The sequence below is a fragment of the Juglans microcarpa x Juglans regia genome, chromosome 2D (genome assembly GCF_004785595.1).
Source record: "Juglans microcarpa x Juglans regia isolate MS1-56 chromosome 2D, Jm3101_v1.0, whole genome shotgun sequence".
Lineage (NCBI taxonomy): Eukaryota > Viridiplantae > Streptophyta > Magnoliopsida > Fagales > Juglandaceae > Juglans > Juglans microcarpa x Juglans regia.
This window is the reverse complement of record NC_054596.1, coordinates 41,891,036-41,918,742: the sequence shown is the minus strand read 5'-3', so window position 1 is coordinate 41,918,742 and position 27,707 is coordinate 41,891,036. Positions and strand designations below refer to the sequence as shown.

Here is a 27,707-nt window from a genome sequence, read left to right as displayed (position 1 = left end):
ATGTTCTTTGCAATTACCCGCCCAAAAAAATAATAATAATAAAAAAGAAAGAAATATCAAGTAATAAATAAATGCTGGAGGGAAAATGGTTGGAAAGTCCTCAAATTTCAAACGAGGACTGGGAAGAAGAAAAAGTCATTGGATACATGTGAAACTATCACAAAAGTGTTTGCATTCTGGAACTGAAATAGATTGGAAAAAAGAAAGAAAGAAAAATGTGGTATAATACTGGTGGCCTTAACCTCAAGGTCTAGTAATCGCATTCACTAGTGCTACTTAGAATGGAAAGAAAAATGTTGTACAATTAATCCATGGCCTGGCTATAGCTCTGCAAACCTAAACCACAGCTACCCTTTAATGCCACTTCGGTTGATTTCTTCAAGACTGGTAAGCTTGCTAATGGTGATGGTGTTAAAAGGGTCTGAAATGCAAGCTTGTGTTGTACCCAACAGTGCTTGTTCCACAAAACGCATGGGAGGCCTTGAATCTGGATTGTCACGCACACATAGTAAAGCTTTGGTCACTAAAAAAACTACAGCCTCTGCTATTTTGCCTGTGGGTGTTGGGAGTCCTTGGTCCAGCACATCCTTCAACAGAAATTCTGTGCTGTCTAAAACTGGTTGGGATGATGACAGGGAAGCTAGGAGCTCCCTTGGATGCCTTCCCATCATAACTTCTAATGCCACCACTCCAAAGCTATAAACATCGCATTTATCCGTTACTCGCATGGTGAGAGCAAGCTCTGCACATCCATGACATAACATTATCAACCTCTTGATTAAAAAAACTGTCTTAATAGATGTTGTAGTTAATTAAGTACCTAAAATGAGTTGAACAAAAATGCAGATGTTAGATTGTTTGCTTACCTGGAGCCATGTAGCCATAAGACCCGGCAATTGTTGTCCAGTTAGTTGTATCTGGGTTTAGCAATCTTGCAATGCCAAAATCTGAGAGTCTTGGTTTAAACTCTGATTCGAGTAATATGTTATTCACAGTTATGTCTCGATGCACAATTGGTGGAGAGCAATCATGGTGCAGGTAAGAAACTGCATGAGCCACACCCCGCACAATTTTCACCCTTGTAACCCAATCAAGCTCCACTTTCCCTTCCACCCCATTCAACACATTTCCTAAGCTGCCTCTCTCCACATATTCGTAAAACAAGTACATGCACCCTCTAATGGAACAGAACCCGTAAAGCCTGATGATATTCCGGTGCCTAACTTCAGTTAACATGCGAATCTCGTTCTCAAAAGTCTGGCGATTGGCTGCTGGAATGTCACTAGAGACTGACATGTTAAGCCTTTTAACTGCAACAATCTGACCCGTTGACAATGCTGCTTTGTATACGCTTCCAAATCCACCTTTTCCAATGCAGTACTTGTCATTGAAGTCCTCTGTGGCCTTCACAATATCTTGGAATGTGAATTTACCTTCTCTTCCCCATATTATAGACTCCGCCTTCTCATTAAAGTCTTCAACTCTTTTGCTTTCATCATCGAGGAGTTTGGTGGAACGTATTATGAGTACAGCAACTATGGTAGCAATGAATAACAGGCCACATACCGGAATGAGGACAACTAGTAGAACCGTCTTAGAATCCTTTTTCTTTTTGGAGTCTGCGTAACAAGAATTCAGCCTTTCTGCATTTCCACACAAGCCTGAGTTTCCAACATAAGCTTTTGCGGGTGCTTCTGCGAAAACTTTACTTCTTGGGATCTGACCCGCTAGTTTATTGTAAGAAAAATCAATGGAGGTGTTGCGTAGACTAACCATGGTGGAGAACGATGCTGGGATTTCCCCTGAGAGTTGGTTATGTGAAACATTAAGACTCTCCAATGTCAAAAGCTTTGCAAGGTTTTGAGGGATTGTTCCTGAGAGTGAATTGCTGCTGAGGTCCAACAAGTACTGCAATGAAATTAAGTTACCAAGCTCGGGTGGTATTTCACCTAATAGGTTGTTGTTGCTCAAGTCCAAGCTCAGTAATTTTTCACAATTCGCAAGCTCTTTGGGTATGTTTCCACTCAATTTGTTCTCAGATAAATCAAGTTCCTTAAGCTCACTCAAATTGCCAAGACTTCGAGGAATCTCTCCTGTCAAATCATTCCTGCTCAGATTGAGCATGTATAGCAGACTTAGATTTCTTAGTTCACTTGGAACTTCCCCGGACAAGTTGTTGGAGCTCAGACTTAAAATTTGCAATTGAGTCAACTTCGCAAGCTCAACTGGGATCTTGCCTGAAATTCTGTTTCTGTCAATCTGTAAATTAGAGAGAGATGTAAATTCTCCCCAGTCTGGTGAGATTTGACCGATAAACTGATTGTCACTAAGCCCAATGAAATAAAGATTTGGAGAAACTCCAAATACATTTGTAATGTCTCCATTGAATCGGTTCCGTTCAAAACGTGCTCTACTTAGTTGTGAACAATTTTTGAAGCACTCTGGCAATGGCCCGGTGAAGTTGTTGTCATTCACGGTGATATCATGAAGAGCAAAGCCGCTACACAATTCAGGTGGCAGGTCTCCAGAGAAGCTGTTGTTGGAAAAGCTAACACTGGCCAGAAAAGGACTATACTTCCCAAAGTCACTTGGAATAGTGCCCGAGAAGTTGTTGGTGAAAAGTGAGATCAATTGTAAACTAATGAGGCCAGAAATGGTGTCCGGCAACTCCCAGAGATTTGGTTAGCACTGAGATCAAGAATTTCCAGCGATGTCATATTTCCAATCTCCGGTGATATTGTGCCACTGAGATTATTGTTGAAAAGCTGCAACTTTTTAAGATTTGTTAGGCTCCACAATGTTAGAGGAATGGGACCGGTGAGCTGGTTTGTTGAAAGGTCCAACTCCACTAAATCTTTCAAGTTCCCAACCTCCGAGGGAATTGAGCCAGAGAGTTTATTCTTATACAGATAAAGGTATTTGAGCTTGGTCAATAGGCCTATTTGTGGTAGAATTTCTCCAGTGAAACTATTGTTCTGAATCTGCAACGAGATCAGCTCGGTCCAACTGCATAGAAAATAAGGTGAGATCTCACCAGAAAGCGAATTATCAGATAAACCTAAATCGGTAATGCCTGTCAAGTTGGTCAAGGATAAAGGCAATTCGCCTGTCAATGAATTTATGGCCAGTGCCAAGAAGGTGAGGTTTGTACAAAAACCAAGCTCAAAAGGTATAGAAGAATTCAAGGCATTGCTTCCGAGATCAAGCTCCCTGAGCTCCCTGAGCTGGCCTATTGAAGAAGGAATTGTCCCTTCCAATGAATTATTGTACAATTCTATAATTTGCAGTTTCAACATCGAACCGATATCTTCAGGGATGAGACCGCTGAACTGGTTTTGTCCTAGAAGAAGATGTTTGAGCTTGGAAAGCTTGGGAAAGTTTGGTGACAGTGGCCCTTGGAATAAATTATCAGTAAGACTAAGGTATTCGAGCTTGCCTAGATTGGAAAATAGCATTTCTGGTATTGATCCATTGAATTTATTCAGGGATAAGTCCAAGAACGTCAAGTTCTGACAATCAATTATATATCCCGGGAATCCTGAATGGATTTCATTGAAAGAAAAGCTAAGATGGGTCAACAAAGGCATGGCCGAAAATCTGGACCAGTCAGGATCGACTAAGTAGTTTGAACCAAGGTCTAAGTACCATACCTTTTGAAGATTGTTCAACTGATAAGGGACTGTACCATTCAGATAGTTGCTGAAGAAACTTAGGTACTGAAGCTCCGTTAAGCGGCCTATCTCTGGAGGTATTTTGTTGTCGAAGTAGTTGAGGCCCAAGTCCAAGTAAGTGAGCTTGGAGAGGTTTCCAATGGCGGGTGGTATTGATCCACTGAGATTGTTGTTGCTGAGATCAAAGCGTGTGGGGTTAAGAAATGGAGTGAAATTGAATTGGAGAAGGGTTCCATTGAGGTTGGTGCTGGAGAGGTTTATCTCTGAGACAGTTTCCGATGAGTCGCAGACAATGCTTGTCCAATTGCAGAGGTTTTTGAGGTTGGTGAGGGACCATGAAGTGAAAGGAGGAGGAACTGAGAGGCTGTTTCTCCATTTGACAAGAGCTTCTGCTTGAGTTGCTGGTGATGCTGTGATGCTCTGTGAAATCAAGAAGAGCAAGAGAAAGTTAAGGATAAGAGGAGGCGGCTTGGTATCTGTTTTCATGCCTAGTTTTTTACTCTCACATGCAATGTTTTTTTATCTGGGTTTGATCTCTTATAGCATACAGTCAGAATGAAGGGTGAGAGAGTGAAAAAAACAGAGCCAGAAAATGCCCTTGGTATCTGATCTCTTTCTATTTTCATTTTTCTAATTTGGGTCAAAGAAACCAGAACTGAACTTTGATGTAGGAACTTTGATACCTTTGATATGTTGGGGCAAATTTAATATATCATCATGAGAGGCCATGTGAGGATGCAGCTTTATTCCTTGGCTTTGTAACAAGGAATCTCAATCTGGCTGGATACACACTTTGTAAGCAAGCACTCTATATGGAAAGTTATGGATAATTTTGTTTGTTTTTCTTTTTTTTTTTACTAAAATGCAAGAAATTTACATCCAGAAGGATGGCAGCCATTCCCCCTCATTCCCCACTTCTGCAGTCTGCAACTCATCATGCCTTTAGTTGTAAAGGGTTTTCACAAGGTGGTGTTGTTAGTTGAATGTAATGAAAAGGGGCACTTGAGTTGTCTCCGTTGATGATTGTTCAACAATTAATAAATAATGTAACAGTGTCACATGTCAAGATGTGACTCTTAGATGCCATGCTGCTAGAATTACAATATATATATATTTTTAGAAAACCATGATTTTTAAAAGCCCAAAATACCTTTTTTTTTTCAAAAAATAAAAATAAAAACCCTTGAGAGATTTTAAGAGATTTCATAGTTTTATAATTATTTATGATTTTATAAATTATTTCCAGGTTTTTTTTTTTTTTTTTTCGTGAAGTGAGGGCTGTGGCAAACTGTAGAGTTGCGTGTGGCAATGATCATTCCTTTAGATTTCTGTGATAAATAGTGGTCGAATGAATGAATTTCTTCTGTATTTTGGGTCTTTAAACAGTACCCTTCATCCTGTTTCAGTAAAATATTTTGCATGTACACGAATGAAGGCAATGTGAACAAGATGAGTAGTCTCACCATTCACTTCAGAAAATACATATATTTTTCCTAAACTTTTTTTTTTCTCGGCTTTTTCCTAAACTTACATATCAGTGTTATTGTCTTTTTGTTTTTTTTTTTTTTTTATATTTCAGGCTGACTCTGACGAAAAGCAACCGGGTGAAACAACAGCCCACATTCACATCGTCAAAGGTTATATATGAAAAAATTTACACATTCTTCCTATTCACACAAACACCACATTTTTTTTTAATTTTTATTATTTTTTTCTTTTATCAAATATTTAATATATGAATAATGTATAGAAGAATTGAATTAATTTAAAAAAAAAAACTCAAAAAAAATATTAAAAATTTTAAAAAATATAATGTGTAGAGATTGAGAAGGTTGTGTAGCATTGCTCGTTATATAAATGTTTCTTCTAGATGGATGCATCGGTTTTTTATCCCTTCTCAATAGTACAGTAAATATTATTTATTTTTTAACCAATTTACTTTTCTATAGAACTTTTCTTTTCTTTTTTATCCAATTCCGTCAAGTGTAAAGAAACTTCCCATTTAAAACTTTGAGTCTCATGGGAAGTTTAATAGAAACTTCCCATTCAATGCTTAGGAAAAAGAAAGAAAACTTCCCATTTAAAACTTTTGAGTGTCATGGAAGTTTAATAGAAACTTACTTTGTACACATCAAGTTTCTGATCTCCTTAAAACTTTTATTAGATCGGAAGGTTGAAGAGACGATTAAGGTACTCAATTTCTTCAATTGAGAAATTAGAGTTTTACATCTATATTGTGAGATATGATTTTAAGTTAAAGATAGTAACTCTCCGACTCTTTCGGGACTGGGACGTCACTGTTGGTATCAAAACCAGATTTGAGATTCTACGGACTATAGTATACGAGGTTTTGTATATTTATGGGTTAGGAAATAATATTCAGATTTGATGTTTCAAATTAGTGTATGCTTGGAGAGTGAGACAAGGATTTTTGGTTTTAGATGAAAGTTTAAAATATTATTATTGTTTTAGGATTTGAAAAAGTTAAATTGAGATTTGTAAATTTTGAATTGTTTATTATATTTTGTGTGATAGTTTGAGAAAATTGTAATAATGAAATGAGAATTTTATATCGTCATCCAATGCCCTAAACAATCTTGCACTTTAAGAAATGATTTTGAATAAGGATCAAGGTTTTAGATTCTATGTATTTTAGCTTATAAGTTTGATCAAACACTAAGGTTTAGATTCTGCAGGCTTTAGTATGAGTTGGTCTAATATGAGGTTGTTGATTTTTGATAAGTTGATGGATACGAAGTCAAGCCATGTGGAATATTAGACTGGGTAGATTAGTCTTTATTCAAGTTTGTTTCAATTATGACTTGGGTGGACTATAATGGTCATTGAAATTCATTTTAGTTACCACAAATTTAAATACAAGTTGGAATCATGGAGATGAGTTTTTTTTTTAGTACATGTTGCTAGAATGAATTTATAGCTCTGTTCCATTTGGTTTGGATGGAATGGTGTTGAAACTTTTGGAACTCGTTTATTTTAGATGGGACGTACTGATTTTTTACTAGTGTGGCTCGGCTTGTATTAAAGTTGTAATTGGAGATATCTCCATAGTAAAGATGTTTCTTTTATATATGAATTAACACGTATTAGAGTTGAGAAAATAAATTTCATGTTGTAAAATTAATGAAAAGTAGTAAGAGAATTGAAAGACCACAATATCTAGAATTAGTTTTTCATAAACTAAATATTATTTCTCTCAACTTCTTTGTTGTAAGTCTACTACAAATGCTCTTCAAGACACCATTTTATAGGCATAGAGGATACATGATATTAAATGAGTAAATAAACTTAAGGAATGAAAATATATGAATCAAAGGGATATATGAATCAAAGGGACATATGAACATGAGAAATAGGGATACATGAATATGAAAGAATTCTAATGGTCATCCATCAAATACATTCCATGAATTTACAACACTTCCCCTTGGATGACCATACACAAAGAATATGTCTCGTTTAAACCTTGCCAAAGAAAACCTAGTGGCAAAAACTTGTGGCAAAAGAAAAAGAGTACAACATTCTAATGTGTCTCTGAATGCTTTAGGATTGCCTCATTAAAACATTGCATAGTAAAATCATATGGGAAAAACCTTAACGAAGGAAAAATAGTACAATCCAAATGATAATTGCAAATCTTCAATTGTTCATGATGAAAAATCATTAAGTCGTCGCATTCTAATATTGTGTACTAACTTTTTGAATGTTGCAGTTGGTAAGGTTTTAGTGAATAAGTCTATCAAATTATCACTTGACTGTATTTTCTTGATATCAATGTCACCACCTTTTTGAAACTCGTGTGAATAAAAGAACTTTGGTGAAATATGTTTGGTTCTATCTTCTTTGATGTAACCGCTTCTTATTTGCATAATACATGCCGCATTATATTTGTATAATATTGTTCGGCCACTTTTGTTTATGGGTAAACCACACTTTTCTTGAATATGTTGAATTATTGATCTTAACCAAATGCATTCACGGCATGCTTCATGTATTGCAATAATTTTTTAGTGATTAGAAGAAGTAACTACTATTGTTTGTTTGACAGACTTATATGAAATAGTTGTACCTCCATATGTAAATAGGTATCTTGTTTGAGAACACTCTTTATGTAGATCAGATAGATAACCTGCATCTGCATATCCAATTAATTGTGTGCTTGATTCTTTTAAATAAAATAATCTCATGCCGTTTGTACCACGAAGGTAACGTAGGACATGTTTGACTCCATTTTAATGTTTCAGAGTTGGTGCAAAACTATATTTTACTAGTAAGTTGACTGAAAATGAAATATCAGGTCTTGTAGAATTTACAAGATACATTAAAGCACCAATTGCACTAAAATATGATACTTCAGAACCAAGCATTTCTTCATCTTCCCCTTGAGGACGAAAATTTTCATTCTCAATATTAAGTGATCGAACAACCATTGGAGTGCTTAAAGTGTGAGCTTTATCCTTATAAAAGTGCTTCAATACTTTTTTTGTATATGTAGACTGATGAACCAAAATTTCATTTGAAAGATGTTCAATTTGAAAACCAAGACAAAATCTGATTTTTCCAAGATCTTTCATTTCAAATTCATTTTTCAAACAAGTTGCAATTTTTGTGACCTCTTCTGGAGTCCCAACGAGATTTAAATCATCCACATATACTGTAATAATTGTGAATCCAAACTCTGACTTCTTAATAAAAACACATTGACAAATTGAATTATTCTCAAATCCCTTTTTCAATAGATATTCGCTAAGACGATTGTACCACATGCGTCCAAATTGCTTTAAACCATATAATGATTTTTGTAACTTGATAGAATAAATACTTCTGGATTTTGAATTATATGCTTCGGGCAGTTTATATCCTTCAGGGATTTTCATGTATATATCATTATCTAGTGATCCATATAAATATGCGGTAACCACATCCATTAAACGCATATCCAAACTTTCCATTACTACCAAACTAATCAAAAATCTGAGTGTAATTGAATCCATTACAGGAGAATATATTTTTTGAAAATCAATACCAAGTTTCTACGAGAAACCTTGTACAACAAGTCGTGATTTATATCTCACGATTTCATTTTTCTTATTATGTTTTCGTACAAATACTCACTTATATCCAACAGGTGTAACACCTTTAGATGTTTGGATGACAGGTCCAAATACTTCACGTTTTGTAAGTGAATTCAATTCTACATTAATTGTATTTTTCCATTTTGGCCAATCATTTCTATATCGACATTTTGCGACGGTTTTGTGTTTCAATTTTATCATTACTTCTGATAATGTCAATTGCAACTTTAAATGAAAATATATTGTCGACAATAATTTTATTTCTATCTCATAATTCTCCTGTACTTACATAATTTATTGAGATTTCGTTATTTTCATATACCTATTCTTCTTCAGGGGATTTTTCTTCAGGGGATTCTTTTTCAGGAGAATTTGGTGTTGAAAGTTTGGATGGATTAATTGATTTTGTTGCTTGTTTTGTGGGTATGGTTTCTTTAAGAATACCAATTTCTTTTGCTTTTCTCTTTCGGGGAATCTTATCATTTGCACCAATAGGTCTTCCACGTTTCAGGCATGTTTTAGATTCATTTGTTGCTTGATTTCTTGATTGTCCTACAAGGACTTCAATCCGTGCAAGGATATTAGCAACTGGAATATGAGATTTTATTATTTTCTTACTATTAGTAAATGTATCCGGCAATTGATTTGAAATACCATGTAAATGAATAATCCTCTGAACTTCCAGTTCATATTGATTTGTATGAGGATCAATATGAGATAATGTCGATGCATTCCATATTATTTCTTTTTGTGCTCCAGACACATTATCTTTTCCTAATAGTGAAAAAATTGTTTCATCAAAATGACAATCTTCGAAACATACCTTAAAAATATCACTAGTTAAAGGTTCAAGGTATCTAATAATAGAAGGAGAATCAAAATCAATATAAATACTAAATTTTCTTTGAGGACTTATCTTAGTGCATTTAAAAGGTACAATCGAAACATAGGCAACACAACAAAAAATAAAAAGATGAAAAATATTTACTAGTTGATCAAAAGCAAGTTGCAATTGAGAATATTTATTATGGGTAGTTGGTCTAATCTGAACTAATAATGCAACATATAAAATTGCATGTTCCTAAGCAGAATTAGGTAGTTTTGTTCTCATAAGTAAATGTCTAGCAATTAATTGAAGTCGTTAATAAACGATTCAGCTAAACCGTTCTGAGTATGTACATGGGCAACTAAATGTTCAACATGAATTCCTATTGACATGAAATAATTATCAAAGGATTGAGATGTAAATTCTATTGCATTATCCAATTTGATAGATTTGATTGGATAATCAGGAAATTGAGCTCGTAATCTAATAATTTGTGCAAAAAGTCTAACAAATGCAACATTACAAGTAGAAAGTAGACAAGCATGTGACCATTTAGTTGATACATCTATTAAAACCATAAAATATCTAAATGGTCCACATGGCGGATGTATCGACTCACATATGTCCCCATGAATTCTTTTTAAAAATGATAAAAATTCAATTACTATCTTAGAAGGGGATGGCCTGATAATAAGTTTTCCTTGAGAACATGATGCACATAGATAATCACTTGGTAAATGAATTTTTAGGTTCTTTAGAGGATGTCCATGTGAGTTCTCAATTATTCATCGTATCATAATTGATCTCGGATGTCCAAGGCGATCATGCCAAAGCATAAAATTTTTTAGATCAATGCACTTTTGGTGCATTACAATATTTGATTCAATTGTACTCATAGTTGTATAATATAAGCATGAAGAGAAAGCTGACAATTTTTCTAATATGAGTTTCTGGCCCGAAATCATAGAAATAATGTAAAGATATTTATTGCTGCCTTCATTGGTGGTTTCAACATGATAACCATTACAACGAATATCTTTAAAACTTAACAAATTTCTTCTAGATTTTGAAGAATACAAAGTATCGTCAATACAAAATTTTGTTCCTTCTGGTAACATTATATTTGCTCTTCCGGAGCCTTCAATTAGATTTGAAGAACTTGATATGGTATTGACATTAGCTCTATTCAATGTTAAAATATTTCTTATGTTTAAGAATTGCATGTGTAGTACAACTGTCTGCGAGACATATATCTCCATCAATTATCTTCAAATTAATCAATTCATCAATGAAATTCATGCTTCCTTAATAAAAGCAAAACACATATAAAACTTTATTAATATAAAGGAAATCACAATGTATTCAGAGATAATAACTGAAATATAATGTGATTACAAGACAAAGAAAGAAAATTAATTATTGTATCCAAAATCATCACTAATCAAAAAATCTGTATTTTAGTTGGGATTCACAAAGAAATCAGAAACATCCAGATGGGTGAGATCCATTCCATTTGGGGTATAAGTTAAATCTACTAGATTCTTGTGATCAGCAAAATTCATTTCGACCACATTTTCCTTTTCTTTAATGGAGGTCTGATATAGGTTTAACAAATGTTTTGGTGTACGACCGGTACGTGACTAATGTCCATTCATACCACATCTAAAATATTTATTCTCATAGTTCTTTGTAGACTTATTTTGTGAATCTTTATTATCATCATTTTTTGTCTTAGTGTTGTTTCACTTCCAGTGGTATACTGAGTTTCTTTTTGAATACGGTCTCCTTGATTTTTATAATTTTTCTTACGACGACCACAATTTCTTTTATGATTATGAAATGAGTTCCATTCGCTTTAGGGAATGGAGTAGAACCAGTTGGACGAGATTGATGATTTTTCATTAAAAACTCATTATTCTGTTCATCCACTAACAGACAAGATATTAGTTCAGAATATTTTGTGAGCTTGCGCTCTCGATATTGCTGCTTCAGGAGCACGTTTGAGGCATGAAAAGTGGTATATATTTTTTTCTAACATATCTTCATCAATTATTTTCTCACCACATAATTTCAACTGTGAGCTTATTTTGAAAAGTGCAGAGTTATACTCAGACACTGTTTTAAAATCTTGCAGCCTCAGGTGCATCCAATCATATCGAGCCTGTAGAAGGATAACGGTCTTTTGATGCTCGTATCTCTCCCTTAGACTATTCCATAAAATCAATGGATCTTTTATAATGAGGTACCAACAAATTCTAATTTTGTAAGATTTGACATTATCTATAACAAATATATTAAAAATTGAATAAGTAAATATTATAAGATTTAGAATATATAAGAATTATAAACTTTATGAAGTCCTATGAATTGTATTGACAATATAATATTTTACTTCAAAGAGTATTGCATAAAATATATGTTATAGCACCATTTGAAAATATGAACATACCATGATGATTATAAAATGATATTATAAAATAGTGGAATAACTTACACTGATCAGAGCAATCTCACAAATAGCTTTCAACGTCATATAACACGACAATTGGCTAGAGTCTCGTGCTAATAACGTGTTGTAAAATTAAAGAAAAGTAGTAAGAGAATTGAAAGACCACAATATCTAGAATTAGTTCTTCAGAAACTAAATATTATTTCTCTTAAATTTCTTGTTGTAAGTCTACTACAAATGCTCCCCAAGACATCATTTTATAGGCATGGAAGATACATGATATTAAATGGGTACATGAACTTAGGAAATGAAAATATATGAATCAAAGGGAAACATGAACCTGAGAAATAAGGATACCCGAATATTAAAGAATTCTAATGGTCATCCATCAAATACATTCCATGAATTTACAACATTTCAACTATTTTCACTACGAATGCTTTGATTGTCGCTACCCTTTGATTTTTAACTTCTTAAAGTTTCTTTTGACCAAAAAAAAAAAAAACCTGACATTTTTCTAAAACTTTCTAAAGTTGGACAAAAAAAAAAAAATTAGATATAGCATTTCGTTTTAGGTCAATTCATTCTATTTGTTTGTTTGTTTATATATATATATATATATATATATATATATGAAGTCATTTTTGTCCAATTTAATGAAATCTTTTTGGCAACTCAAATAGTGTTCCGACAAGAATATTTTGGGATTGTTTTTGACTACAAGTTAGAGCTTTATTCAAAAACATTTTTTTTTTTAAAGGATCAACTTTAAACCCAACTACATCGTTCTGACCTTCCCATTCTAGTTGCGATTTAATTTTTTATAGTCACTTGGCAAAGCCCACCTTTGGTGCCTAAATGCGACTTCATTCATTATATCAGTTTTCTCTCAACGTTTGGAAGCTTATGAGAAAATTTCAACTTACATCTCTTCATCTTTGAGTTCCAACCACTCCGTTATGACTAATCAATCTTATCCACACCCTTGAGTTTAACTTAATGTATGGGTTTACGAGTTCTCGGATTACTCCAAAGTAAACCAATGGTAAGGATGTTGTGGGTAGACTCTTTTAGATCACTCATTTTTAGCGTCAAATCTCACCCCCAATGATATTGTGATATTTGTTTTATGCAAGTAAGTGCATTTTGAATGCATGGGTTATAGTATGTGGTCATCAGTCATAAATGTGTACTCAAAGGTTATCGATTGCAACTGAGCATGGAAGAGTATCTAAGAGATAAGTGAAGGTGTATGGTTTTAGTAAACACGAAGTTTATTTGTCATCAAAGAGTAATAAGAGTCATCTTGGTAGGTAGGGCTAGGCTCCACGTTGATGATTTATGGCCCCTAGTTTTAGACATCTTGGTAAAATTATCAAAATGCGCAATGGAACCGTGGTTCTTGGCAATACGAGGGATGAGAGTAAAATTATTAAGGACCACCTGGGACTTAAATCTCAAGATCATAGATTTCAAGTTTGATGATTTTAAGAACGAGAGATTATTAGAGATTTTGAGGTTGAAGATAGTGGAAGTAGAAAGCTTGGATAGGTGGCATTGAGGAAGTGACGGTTAGAGTATGCAAATGAAGTTTGATATGATGGGTTGAAAGTAAACTTGGTAAGGGTTTGGAAATTTGTTGAAGTGAGATCAATTAACATTTAAATCTTGCGGCCATGGATTTTCAATTTTTGAGGAATGATAAATTCTTTAGGATCACGAGTTGGATATGTTTATGAATCGAGTGTAAGATTAAGGATACCAGATTTTAGAAAGTTATATATATATTTATATATATTTACTATCCACATGATGTTCATATTTTATATTAAGAGTTTTATGTACTATTCCCAATGAAGTTAAGCTAAGAATTTAGGCAGAATTAGTATTAGGCTTGTAATTCTATTGTTGAGGCTATGTTTATAGACTTGAATTTCCACCTAGAGAGTATGCCATTCGATACTGTGCACGAACGTGTATGCCTAGAGGGTTAGGGGTATTTGAGGCATCGAGCTAAAATATCATAGGACTAGAATCTTAGAACGCTAGATTTGACAAAATGATTAAGGATTAAAATATGTATGAAAAATGTGGTGAATGAATTTTGAAGACGAAATTTTTTAATAAGGGAGGATCCGGGCCCAATTTTAGCCGAGGCCCATAGAGAAGCCCATTGGCTGAGGAAAAAAACGTTAGTGAGTTTATTTTCTTTTTCTTTTTCCCTCTCTTTTCTTCCCGACCCCTGGCGGTTTCCTCTCCCTCTCTTCTTTTTTCCCAACACTTTCTTCCCTGCTCACACCATTTCAGATCTACACCCTAAGTCCTAATTTCTCTTAACAAATACTCTCCTTCATTTTTTTTTTTTTTTAATCCCTCTCTCTGATCTCAAAAGTAGTCTTGTTGCCCCTTAAGTTTTCATAGTCAACTGCCACCCACGAAGCTAGCAAGCACCACGCCCCTCACGACCAGCAAGCTGAATGTAACAACCCAATGTGGACTAGCACTCCACGCGTAGCAAACCACCAACCTAGATCTTGCGAATCACTTTGAGCCCCTTGGCCTAGTCTTCGCCCACATCCAACACAGGCCCAATTGCACCGCTGCTTTCCTCCATCTCACACTGTTATTCCACGCCTTAGTCACGTAAACCCACCCCTGTTTTTCTACTCTAAAGCAGAGAAACTTCCCATAAAAAAAAAAATGAACCAACTGCCCAACAAGCTACGTTGTTAGTGCCCTTCACTCTCACCCCCACGACATTCTCCTCCACGCCAACAGCCTCTTCTCCACCGTGGACCACAACGGAAACCAGGCGCACGGCCCAACTCATGCACAAAGACCTATGTTTTAGGCAAGCCAAAACAGAGCCACATCACTCAAACCGAGGGCAAGCTGCACGTCTCCTCGCCTGCCACCATGCATCACCGAGTGACACCAACCGTGGATGAGCTTCTTCCACACCCAAGACCTTCTTTGTGACCACCATCAAAAGCCACCATGGTCCTTGTTTATAGGAACCGAAACGGAGTGGTTTTTCTTGCTCCTTCGCTCTGCACTGCCTTGCACCATTGAACGCAACCCAGCCACGAGATTTCACGTAGATGCCGCGGCACATAGAGGCTGACCACCATGGAAACCTCAGCCCCTCCGCCCATGGTTGAACCACCGTGATGGACCTCCATCCCTCTCGATTGCCCATGTCCGTATGGCCCTCTCTCTCTCTCTCTCTCTCTCTCTCTCTGCGTGTTCTGCAATCCTCTAAAGTAGTCGCCCGTCCTCGCCGAAAACTACAACGACAAACCACATCGCATGACTGCCTCGTAAGTCAACCTTGCCTCTCCAAGGGATAGCACGTCTATGATTTATAGATAGCATGTTACGTAAATACCCCTCTAATAAGTGTTGACCGTAGGATTAATATTTTATGATGTGATTGTGATGAAAACAAGATAAATTAGGTGTTTAAAGGTGGAAAATAATTCAGACTTTATGTATTTGTTGGAGATATTTTAATAAATATTGATTATTTTGGAGTAAAGATATTTTTAGAGTTTCGAAAATTTTAGATTTTTAAGAAAAATAGATTATTTTAGTATTTTAGACTTAAATATCAAAATATGCTTTTAATTATAGATTTACGTAGGTTACGTGTCTATTTTATAGATAACGATTGATATTCATTCGAAATTGTTGTGGAAAAATTCAGAAAAGTTAAAGAGTCCATGTAAGCGGGGTTCCTATGCTAAATTTTACATAAAAAGAAAATGAATTGAGGTTGATTTATGAAAATGTGTACGGCGCATGAAATTTAAAAAATAACCACAGTTATGTGTTCTGCATTACGCATGAAATCTGTATAAAAGAGAAAATGTTTCTAACATGACTAGTGTATACATGAGCTATATTTTGACGTGTTGTTTTCTGAAATATGCAAAAGAGCGAATATGAAATCTAAGAATTTTGTACATGTTATATGAAGATGTTCTGAATCTGTTTCTGACTATGTGAAAATGATATGAATAAGTTCAACGCTCTGTTTGATATGATATGCATCTGAAAAATCTTTGGCATTAATTTCTGGTTTTGTTCTGATTCTGATTCTGATTATAGTTCTAATATGATAATTTTGATTCTGTTATATAGTTGGTACCAGCATTTCTAATATAAGTGCACCCACTTTGGAAATAAAGTAATTTTTCTACATGTTCTTTCCTGTGTACACACTCAGGACTCCTAGAATGAATAAGGAAAAGTTTCACATTCTGATACAACCTGGTTTAGCCACTGGGTATAGCACAACTCTACCACGTGGATTAAATATGGTATAAAATATGAGATGATGATATGATATGAAATAATATGATAAGATGATAATGTTCACTCATGTTATGCCAAAAGATCTTTGAATATAAACAGTTTGAAATGTGGCTCTGATGTTTTAATAACATGTTTTTGGAATATGCATTCTGAAAATGAAAATTTTGTTTCCGCATGCTGAACTCTCTAAAAAGGTTCATGTTTATATACTAGCATATGTTCTTTACTTACTGAGTTATTGATAACTCACCCCTTATCTTTACAAGAATAGAAAGCATGTGTAAGATTGTGTGAGCATAGCAAATTTTGCTCTATCGATTTGATACTCTAAAAAGTTGACATTTATTTTAAGGCTGGGTGGTGTCTCACTTTAATTATATTGAGGTAGTCGGTTTAAAACAATGAGATATAAGTGTAATGGAGAAATTAGAGTTTACATGTATATGGCAATATATGATTTTAAGTGAAAGGTAATAACCCTCCGGCCCCTCCATGACCGGGGCATCACACGACTTCGCGTCCAAGCGCTTAAAAATGGTTTAATACTGATAAAAATATTCATAGGGGACTGTCCAAAGTGAAGTCCAAGAACCAATGCCTCACTTGAAATGGAGAGTCATTTTTACTTCAGTGTCAGAAATAACTGAGCGTGCAAAACAAAGAGCAAGTTATTTTGATCAATGTTATGTGGTTCTTCTAACTTGTATGATCAAGGAGAGTCTTTGTTCCAAAGTTCAGAATTTGCCAATGTTCATCATTCCAAATCCTCCTCTACCTATGCAGTAACATGCAAGACAGAGAAAAGTTAATTGGAAGAGTGCGGTTTTATAACAGGAGATACGTCCTGTTGGTGAGTTACAGGATGAAAGCTGAACCCAATTCCTATTACTTTCGTAGTATCTTCATCAAGGAGAATGGCCATTCGACGATAAGTTACAACTCTAACAACACTGGTTGCTAGAATAAGCCACAGAGTAAGAGCTGCCCTCACACCTGCTGCTTATATATCACCAAAGTCTACTATCTAAACTTTTATTGTATCATACACTCGCATTTAGTTCCACCATTAATGACTGCTACTATCTAAACCTTTGTAGTATCATAAGCATTTGCATCACTAACCTCAAAAAGATGTCGATCTACTTTCTCGCAATGGACCAAATACTTCATTTCAGGATTTCTAAGTAGTAAACCAATGAAATGCATACATTCAGAGTAAAAACATCTTACTACTACAAAAAGTTTTGTTAAGCATAATCATATGATTACGATGGTTAAAAAGAACATTTTGGTGCAAGTTTGGAGGATATAATAGATGTCTTAAATTGTGTTCGGGTATACATAAAAAAAAATTTCTTTTTCTTTCTTTGTTTTTATTTATTTATTTATTCCTGGTCATAAACTTACGCAGTAAGTAGATTTATTAAATGAAAAAAATGTTCTGTGCAATTAACTTTATGGGTTAAACACCTCTCAACTCATCTCAACTCATTATTACAATTTTTTCAAATTCCAATACAAAATATAATAAACAATTCAATTTTTTTAAATCTTAAAATAATAATAATATTAAAAAATAATATTCTAACAATATTTTATCATCTCAATTTAACTCAATTCACTTCAACATTCAAATGCAACCTATAATGACAGCTCAAAAGCTCCAACACCCCCCCTAAAAAAACAAAAAAGAAAGATAAAAATATCAAGTAATAAATATATGCTGGAGGGAAAATGTTTGGAAAGTCCTCAAATTTCCAACGAGGACAGAGGAGAAGAAAAAGTCATTGGATGCATGTGAAACTATCAAAAAAGTCTTTGGATTCTGGAACTGAAATAGATTGGAAAAAAGAAAGAAGGAAAAATGTTGTACAATTAATCCATGGCCTGGCTATAGCTCTGCAAACCTAAACCATAGCTACCCTTTAATGCCACTTCGGTTTATTTCTCCAAGGCTGGTAAGCTTGCTAATGGTGATGGTGTCAAAAGGGTCTGAAATGCAAGCTTGTGTTCGACCTGACAGTTCTTGTTCCACAAAACGCATGGGAGGCCTTGAATCTGGATTGTCACGCACACATAGTAAAGCTCTGGTCACAACAAACACTACAGCCTCTGCTATTTTGCCTGTTGGTGTTGGGAGTCCCTGGTCCAGCACATCCTTCAACAGAAATTCTGTGTTGTCTGAAACTGGTTGGGATGATGACAAGGAAGCTAGGAGCTCCCTTGGATGCCTTCCCATCATAACTTCTAATGCCACCACTCCGAAGCTATAAACATCGCATTTATCCGTTACTCGCATGGTGAGAGCAAGCTCTTCACATCCATGACATAACATTATCAACCTCTTGATTAAAAAGCTGTCTTAATAGATGTTGTAGTTAATTAAGTACCTAAAATGAGTTGAACAAAAATGCAGATGTTAGATTGTTTGCTTACCTGGAGCCATGTAGCCATAAGACCCGGCAATTGTTGTCCAGTTAGTTGTATCTGGGTTTAGCAATCTTGCAATGCCAAAATCTGAGAGCCTTGGTTCAAACTCTGACTCGAGTAATATGTTATTCACAGTTATGTCTCGGTGCACAATTGGTGGAGAGCAATCATGGTGCAGGTAAGAAACTGCATGAGCCACACCCCGCACAATTTTCACCCTTGTAACCCAATCAAGCTCCACTTTCCCTTCCACCCCATACAACACATTTCCTAAGCTGCCTCTCTCCACGTATTCGTAAACCAAGTACATGCACCCTCTAATGGAACAGAACCCGTAAAGCTTGATGATATTCCGGTGCCTAACTTCAGTTAACATGCGAATCTCGTTCTCAAAAGTCTGGCGATTGGTTGCTGGAATGTCACTAGAGTCTGACATGTTAAGCCTTTTAACTGCAACAATCTGACCGGTTGACAATGCTGCTTTGTACACGCTTCCAAATCCACCTTTTCCAATGCAGTACTTGTCGTTGAAGTCCTCTGTGGCCTTCACAATATCTTGGAATGTGAATTTACCCTCTTTTTCCCATATCATAGACTCCGCCTTCTCATCAAAATCTTCAACTCTTTTGCTTTCATCATCGAGGAGTTTGGTTTTCCGGTAACATATTATGAGTACGACAACTATTGTAGCAAGGAATAACAGGCCACATACCGGAATGAGGACAACTAGTAGAACCGTCTTAGAATCCTTTTTCTTTTTGGAGTCTGCGTAACAAGAATTCAGCCCTTCTGCATTTCCACACAAGCCTGAGTTTCCAACATAAGCTTTTGCTGGTGCTTCTTCAAAAACTTTACTTGTTGGGATCTGACCTGCTAGCTTATTGTAAGAAAAATCAATGGAGCTGTTGCGTAGACTAACCATGCTGGAGAATGATGCTGGGATTTCCCCTGAGAGTTGGTTATGTGAAACATTAAGACTCTCCAATGTCAAAAGCTTTGCAAGGTTTTGAGGGATTGTTCCTGAGAGTGAATTGCTGCTGAGGTCCAACAAGTACTGCAATGAAATTAAATTACCAAGCTCGGGTGGTATTTCACCTGATAGGTTGTTGTTGCTCAGGTCCAAGCTCAATAATTTTTCACAATTAGCAAGCTCTCTGGGTATGTTCCCACTCATTTTGTTCTCAGACAAATCAAGTTCCTTAAGCTCACTCAAATTGCCAAAACTTCGAGGAATCTCTCCTGTCAAATCATTCCTGCTCAGATTGAGCATGTATAGCAGACTTAGATTTCTTAGTTCACTTGGAACTTCCCCGGACAAGTTGTTGGAGCTCAGACTTAAAATTTGCAATTGAGTCAACTTCGCAAGCTCAACTGGGATCTTGCCTGAAATTCTGTTTCTGTCAATCTGTAAATTAGAGAGAGATGTAAATTCTCCCCAGTCTGGGGAGATTTGACCGATAAACTGATTGTCACTAAGCCCAATGAAATAAAGATTTGGAGAAACTCCAAATGCATTTGTAATGTCTCCATTGAATCGGTTCCGTTCAAAACGTGCTCTACTTAGTTGTGAACAATTTTTGAAGCACTCTGGCATTGGCCCGGTGAAGTTGTTGTCGTTCACGGTGATATCATGAAGAGCAAAGCCGCTACACAATTCAGGTGGCAGCTCTCCAGAGAAGCTGTTGTTGGAAAAACTAACACTGGCCAGAAAAGGACTATACTTCCCAAAGTCACTTGGAATAGTGCCCGAGAAGTTGTTGGTGAAAAGAGAGATCGACCGTAAACTAATGAGGCCAGAAATGGTGTCCGGCAACTCCCCAGAGATTTGGTTAGCACTGAGATCAAGAGTTTCCAGCAATGTCAGATTTCCAATCTCCGGTGATATTGTGCCACTTTGATTATTTTCGAAAAGCTGCAACTTTTTAAGATTTGTGAGGCTCCACAATGTTAGAGGAATGGGACCGGAGAGCCGGTTTGTTGAAAGGTCCAACTCCACTAAATCTTTCAAGTTCCCAATCTCCGAGGGAATTGAGCCAGAGAGTTTATTCTTATACAGATAAAGGTAGTTGAGCTTGGTCAATAGGCCTATTTGTGGATGAATTTCTCCAGTGAAATTATTGTTCTGAATCTGCAACGAGATCAGCTCGGTCCAACTGGATAGAAAATAAGGTGAGATCTCCCCAGAAAGCGAATTATCAGATAAACCTAATTTGGTAATGCCTGTCAAGTTGGTCAAGGATACAGGCAATTCGCCGGTCAATGAATTTATGGCCAGTGCCAAGACGGTGAGGTTTGTACAAAAACCAAGCTCAAAAGGTATAGAAGAATTCAAACCATTGCTTCCAAGAACAAGCTCCCTGAGCTCCCTGAGCTGGCCTATTGAAGAAGGAATTGTCCCTTCCAATGAATTATTGTACAATTCTATAATTTGCAGTTTCGACATCGAACCGATATCTTCAGGGATGAGACCGCTGAACTGGTTTCGTCCTAGAAGAAGATGTTTGAGCTTGGAAAGCTGGGGAAAGTTTGGTGACACTGGCCCTTGGAATAAATTATCAGTAAGATTAAGGTATTCCAGCTTGCCCAGATTGGAAAATAGCATTTCTGGTATTGATCCATTGAACTTATTCAGGGATAAGTCCAAGAACGTCAAGTTCTGACAATCAATTATATATCCCGGGAATCCGGAATGGATTTCATTGAAAGAAAAGCTAAGATGGGTCAACAAAGGCATGGCCGAAAATCTGGACCAGTCAGGATCGACTAAGTAGTTTGAACCAAGGTCTAAGTACCATACCTTTTGAAGATTGTTCAACTGATAAGGGACCGTACCAGTCAGATAGTTGCTGAAGAAACTTAGGTACCGAAGCTCCGTTAAGCGGCCTATCTCTGGAGGTATTTTGTTGTCGAAGTAGTTGAGGCCCAAGTCCAAGTAAGTGAGCTTGGAGAGGTTTCCAATGGCGGGTGGTATTGATCCACTGAGATTGTTGTTGCTGAGATCAAAGCGTGTGAGGTTAAGAAATGGAGTGAAATTGAATTGGAGAAGGGTTCCATTGAGGTTGGTGCTGGAGAGGTTTATCTCTGAGACAGTTTCCGATGAGTCGCAGACAATGCTTGTCCAATTGCAGAGGTTGTTGAGGTTGGTGAGGGACCATGAAGTGAAAGGAGGAGGAACTGAGAGGCTGTTTCTCCATTTGACAAGAGCCTCTGCTTGAGTTGCTGGTGATGCTGTGATGCTCTGTGAAAGCAAGAAGAGCAAGAGAATGCTAAGGATAAGAGGAGTATCTGTTTTCATGCCTAGTTTTTGACTTTCAAATGCAATGTTTTCTGATCTGGGTTTGATCTCTTATAGCATACAGTCAGAATGAGGGGGAGAGAGAATGAAAAAAAACACTAAACAGAGCCAGAAAATGCCATTGGTATCAGACCTCCATTAAATTATTATCGAATAATAATGTTCAACTTAGATGGCTCCTTGTCACTTTCATGTGTGTGTTTTATTCAAAAAGGCAAGAAAACTAACTATTACTACTTCTCTCAAGAGTATTTTTTTTACTCCTAAAGTAGTCTCACTGTAATGGAAGGTGAGATTGAATTAAGGGGCATTTTGCACCCATTTAGAACCCATCAGATCTCTTTCTATTTTCATTTTTTTGATTTGGGTCAAAGAAACCAAACCAGAGCTTGATGTAGGAAGATATGTTGGGGCAAATTTAAAATATTATCATGAGAGGGCCATGTGAGGATGCAGCTTCATTCATCACGGGTAGGATTTATTCCTTGGATTTGTAACAAGGAATCTCAATCTGGCTGGATACACACTTTGTAAGCAAGCACTCTATATGGAAAGTTATGGATAAGTTTGTTTTTTTTTTTTTTTTTTTTTTTACTACAATGCAAGAAATTTACGTCCAGAAGGATGGCAGCCATTCCCCCTCATTCCCCACTTCTGCAGTCTGCAACTCATCATGCCTTTAGTTGTAAAGGGTTTTCACAAGGTGGTGTTGTATGTAATGAAAAGGCATTTGAGTTGTCTCCGTTGATGATTGTTCAACAATTAATAAATAATGTAACAGTGTCACATGTCAAGATGTGACTCTTAGATGCCATGCTGTTAGCATTACAAAATATATACATTAAAAAAACCATGATTTTTAAAAGCCCAAAATACCTTTTTTTTTTTAAATATAAACCCTTGAGAGATTTTTAGAGATTTCATAGTTTTATAATGACTTCCGATTTTTTAATTTTTTTTAATTTTTTTTTCGTGATGTGAGGGCTGTGGCAAACTGTAGAGTTGCGTGTGGCGATGACCATTCCTTCAGATTTCTATGATATATAGTGGTCAAATGAATGAATTTCTTCTGTATTTTGGGTCTCCAAACAGTACCCTACCTCCTGTTTCAGTCAATTATTTTGCATGTACATGAATGAAGGCAATGTGAACAAGATGAGTAGTCTCAACAATCGCTTCAGAAAATACATATATTTTTCCTAAACTTACATAAGATGAGTAGTCTCAACAATCGCTTCAGAAAATACATATATTTTTCCTAAACTTACATATCAGAGTTGTTGTCTTTTTGTTTTTTTATTATATTTTCAGACTGACTTTTGTGTACTGTATTTTCTATCTTGACTGACTCAATGGCTATAAATGCTGTTTGTTTGGTGAGAATCCATTGTATGATGTGACTGTGACCAAAAAGCGACCCACATTCAAATCGTCAAAGATTATAAATGTTTCTTCTAGATGGACGGATCGGTCTTTTACCCCTTCTCTATAGTACTCTAAATATTATTTATTTTTTAAAACTATTTCTCTTTTTTAACTAATTTACTTTTCTATAAAAATTTTCTTTTCTTTTAAAAAAATTCTATTTACAATTTCTATTTAGAGACTGTATGTACAGATCCTTCATTAAATTAAAAAGTACTATTTTAATAAGGATATTATTATAATTTTAAAAAAAATTTAAAGATAAAATTAACTAGACTTGCAATGCAGTCTCTAAATGAGAACTATAAGTAGCATTGCTTTTTTTTTTTATCCAATTCCGTCAAGTGTAAAGAAACTTCCTATTTAACACTTTTGACTCTCATGGGAAGTTTAATATGCTTAGAAAAAAAAAAATCCCATTTAAAACTTTTGAGTCTCATGAAAGTTTAATAGAAACTTACTTTGTACACATAAATTTTCTAGTCTCCTTTAAACTTTTATTAGCTCAGAAGGCTGAAGAGACGACTAAGGTACTCAATTTCTCCAATTGAGAAATTAGAGTTTACATCTATATTGTGAGATATGATTTTTTAAGTGAAAGGTAGTAACTCTTTGATCCCTTAGGGACTGGGACGTTACTATTGATATCAGAACCAAGTTTGAGATTTTGCAGACTATAGTATACGAGGTTTTGTATATTTGTGGATTAGGAAATAATATTCAGATTTGATGTTTCTTTGTGTATGTTTGGAGAGTGAGATAAGAATTTTTAGTTTTAGATGAAAGTTTAAAATATTATTTTTAAATATTAATATTGTTTTGAAATTTGAAAAAGTTGAATTAAGATTTAAAAATTTTGAATTGTTTATTATATTTCGTGTGAGAGTTTGAGGAAATTGTAATAATGAAATGAGAATTTTATGTCTCATCCAATGCCCTAAACAATCTTGCACTTTAAGAAATGATTTTGAATAAGGATCAAGGTTTTAGATTCTATGTATTTTAGCTTATAAGTTTGATCAAATGCTAAGGTTTAGATTCTGCTGGCTTTAGTATGAGTTGGTCTAATATGAGGTTGTTGATTTTTGATTGGTTGATGGATATGAGTTCAAGCCATGTGGAATATTAGACTGGGTAGATTAGTCTTTATTTAATTTTGTTTCAATTATGACTTGGGTGGACTTTAATGGTCATTGAAATTCATTTTGGTTACCACAAATTTAAATACAAGTTGAAATCATGGAAGAAATTTACATCCAGAAGGATGGCAGCCATGTCCCCTCATTCCTCACTTCTGCAGTCTGCAACTCAGCATGCCTTTATGGTCTTTGCTAAATTCTCTTTCTCAGTTGTAAGGGTTTTCACAAGGTGGTGTTATATGTAATGAAACGGCACTTGAGTTGATTCCATTGATGATTGTTCAACAATTAAAAAATAATGTAACAGTGTCACATGTCAAGGTGTCTTGGAGTGCGTTTAGATGTTGAGTGAGTTGAGTTGATAAAATATTATTAGAATATTATTTATTATTATTATTATTGTTGTTGTTTTGAAATTTGAAAAAATTGAATTGTTTATTATATTTTGTGTTAAGATTTGAAAAAGTTATAATGATAAGTTGAGATGAGTTGTGTTTCCAAACGAAGCCTAAGATGTCATGCTGCTAGAATTACAATATATATATATATATAAAGCCAAAAATACCTTTTCTTTTTCATAAAAAAAAAAAAATCAAAACCCTTGAGAGATTTTAAGAGATTTCATAGTTTTATAATTATTTACGGTTTTTTAAATTATTTCCATTTTTTTTTTTTATAATTTCGTGATGTGAGGGCTGTGGCAAACAAACTTTAGAGTTGCGTGTGGCCTATCTCCAATGAATGAATTTCTATGATAAATAGTGGTTTAGATTCGAATGAATGAATTTCTTCTGTATTTTGGGTCCCCACACGGTACCTACCTCCTGTTTCAGTCAAATGTTTTGCACTTACATGAATGAAGGCAATGTGAACATGATGTAGTCTCAACAATCACTTCAGAAAATGGATATCTTTTTGCTAAACTTACGTATCAGAGGAGTTGTCTTTTTGTTTTTTAATGATATTTTATGCTGACTTTTGTGTACTGTATTTTCTATCTTGACTGGCTCAATGGCTGTAAAAGTTGTTTGTTTGGGGAGAATCCATTGTATCGGGTGACTGTGACAAAAAAGCAACCCACATTCAAATCGTCAAAGGTTATAAATGTTTCTTCTAGATGGATGGATCGGTTTTTTATCCCTTTTCTGTAGTACTGTAAATATTATTTATTTTTTAAAAATTATTTCTCACTTTTAACTAATTTACTTTTCTATAGAATTTTTTTTATTAATTTTTTTTTTTATCCAATTCCTTCAAGTGTAAAGAAACTTCTCATTTAAAACTTTTGAGTCTCATGGGAAGTGTGGTGGGAAGAAAATCGTTACCTTAAACCTAAGAAAACAGAAAGGGCTTGTTGCAAGGGTTAGGCCAGCCATAGGGCCCAACCGGGTCACCAAAGCCCAGACAAAGCCTAAGCCAACGCCAAAGCAAGGGATCCGGGTCGGGCTGGGTATTCAGAGGGAGAGAAGAAAGGAGGACTGTGGCTGACGTCGCCAAAAGGATAGAACGCCGAACAGAGGCCACGTCGCATTTAATGCGGCCCAAAATAGGGATCACGTCGCATTTAATGCGGCCCAGAGCAGGGGCCATGTCGCATTAAATGCCTCCCAGAGCATGAGGTGTGCGGCATTAAATGCAGCCCAAGACCAGAACAGTGCGCAAAGAAGGCTGGGAGTTATCGCCGCTCGGTAGGGAAACAACGCGTAAGCCGCTCGATAACACAACCCGCGGGGCAAAATGTCCCGTGCAACACGAAATCCAGCCACAGGGAATCCTAAACGATAACTATAAATAAGGGGCAGCCCAACGACGAAAGGGGTAATGTGAAAAATACTATCTCTCTCTCTAGCCTTACTTCATCAAGTACTGACTCAAGCTTCGGAGGATTAACGGACCTCGAGGTCCCTCTCGGTTTTTGACTGTGCAGGATTGAGCTTGTGAACCGAGGGCGAGGAGTTGCCCAGGCCCGAGAAACACGACATCAACAGTGGCGCCGTCTGTGGGATCCTGGTTATCCCATAACTAGCGTGTCATTTGTATGCCGGCAACCACCCGCTCCCAGCATTCACAAGGTGAAAGAATGCAGTCTGAAGCGGTTGAGGCGAGGTTTGACCAGCAGAATGAGGTTATACGGAAACTTGTAGCGGATATGGAGACCCTCCGACAGGAGAATGTGGCGTTACGAAGAAATGTGGAAGAAACGGAAGCAGATCAACAAAGCCACCATTCAGGGGACCACCCCCAACCTAACCCAGTCACCACGGAGGAAGAACAACGTAAGATAAACCTACAGATCCAAATGGAGGTGGCGAAACAGATAGGCCAACCCACCACCATGGACCAACTGCTCACTAATGCTGAATTGCCATACAGCATCGAAATCCTGGCGGTACCGATATCGCTGAGGTTCAAGGTCCCTCAGATGGAAGCTTATGACAGAACTAAGGACCCGTTGGAGCATTTGGAGACTTTCAAAACCCACATGACTCTTCACGGTTTTCCCAGTGAGGTAGCATGCAGGGCGTTCCCTCTCACCTTGAAAGGGGCGGCACGAATGTGGTTTGTCTCCTTGTAACCCGGAATCGTGGATAGCTTGAATGAACTAGCACGCCGGTTCCTAATGCAGTTTATGGCCAGCCAGACGAGGAGGAGGCCGGCAGCCTATTTGCTAACCGTCAAGCAAAGGGATGACAAGAGCTTGCCTTAAGTCATACCTCTCTCGCTTTAACAAGGAACGGATGAAGATGGACGACCAAGATGAGAAGATCACGTTGGCAACATTACTAGGTGGGATCTGGCCTCGAAGTCCATTCATGGCAGAAATTGCTCGCAAGACACCGTCAACTTTGAGGGAGTTCATGGACCAGGTGGATGGTTACATAAACGGGGAAGACACATTCCAAGCACTTACAGCGCCAAGGAAGTTGGACTTGAAAAGAGCAGACAAGAAAGCGACGGAGTGGCGTCGAGAACTCAACCGAGGAGCCCTCCAGAAGCGAACTCATGAAGTCAAAAGTAAGGGAAAGCATGGCTCACGCCTACACTCCAGCTTGGCGATAGAA

At 36.3% G+C, this 27,707-nt stretch overlaps 1 protein-coding gene and 1 pseudogene across 3 annotated transcripts; both read right to left on the bottom strand.

Annotated features, from left to right (window-relative positions):
* Window positions 1–145: 145 nt before the first annotated feature.
* Window positions 146–4,338, bottom strand: LOC121249904 (annotated as a pseudogene).
* LOC121249905 (MDIS1-interacting receptor like kinase 2-like) lies at window positions 146–22,103 on the bottom strand. 3 transcript variants are annotated; one of them, XR_005937668.1, is made up of 3 exons: window positions 18,793–22,103; window positions 18,223–18,669; window positions 146–295 (listed from the first exon to the last, which is right to left on the bottom strand). XR_005937668.1 is itself a non-coding variant. In XM_041148760.1 (3 exons), exons 1-2 carry the CDS (start codon window positions 22,079–22,081, stop codon window positions 18,275–18,277), a joined length of 3,684 nt encoding a protein of 1,227 aa, XP_041004694.1. In that variant the 5' UTR covers window positions 22,082–22,096; the 3' UTR covers window positions 146–412; window positions 18,238–18,274. The 3 variants fall into 3 exon arrangements, 2 of the variants coding, with proteins under 2 accessions (XP_041004694.1, XP_041004695.1); XM_041148760.1 differs by having other exon boundaries at window positions 146–412; window positions 18,238–18,669; window positions 18,793–22,096; XM_041148761.1 differs by having other exon boundaries at window positions 146–336; window positions 18,264–18,669; window positions 18,793–22,096.
* Between the last annotated feature and the right edge of the window lie 5,604 nt (window positions 22,104–27,707).

Excerpts from the sequence above, each read along its gene's own strand:
- LOC121249905 (XM_041148760.1), bottom strand. The coding sequence starts at position 22,081 with ATGAAAACAGATACTCCTCTTATCCTTAGCATTCTCTTGCTCTTCTTG. Across the intron at positions 18,670-18,792 it reads TTATGGCTACATGGCTCCAG|AGCTTGCTCTCACCATGCGA; the intron begins GTAAGCAAACAA and ends ATGGATGTGAAG.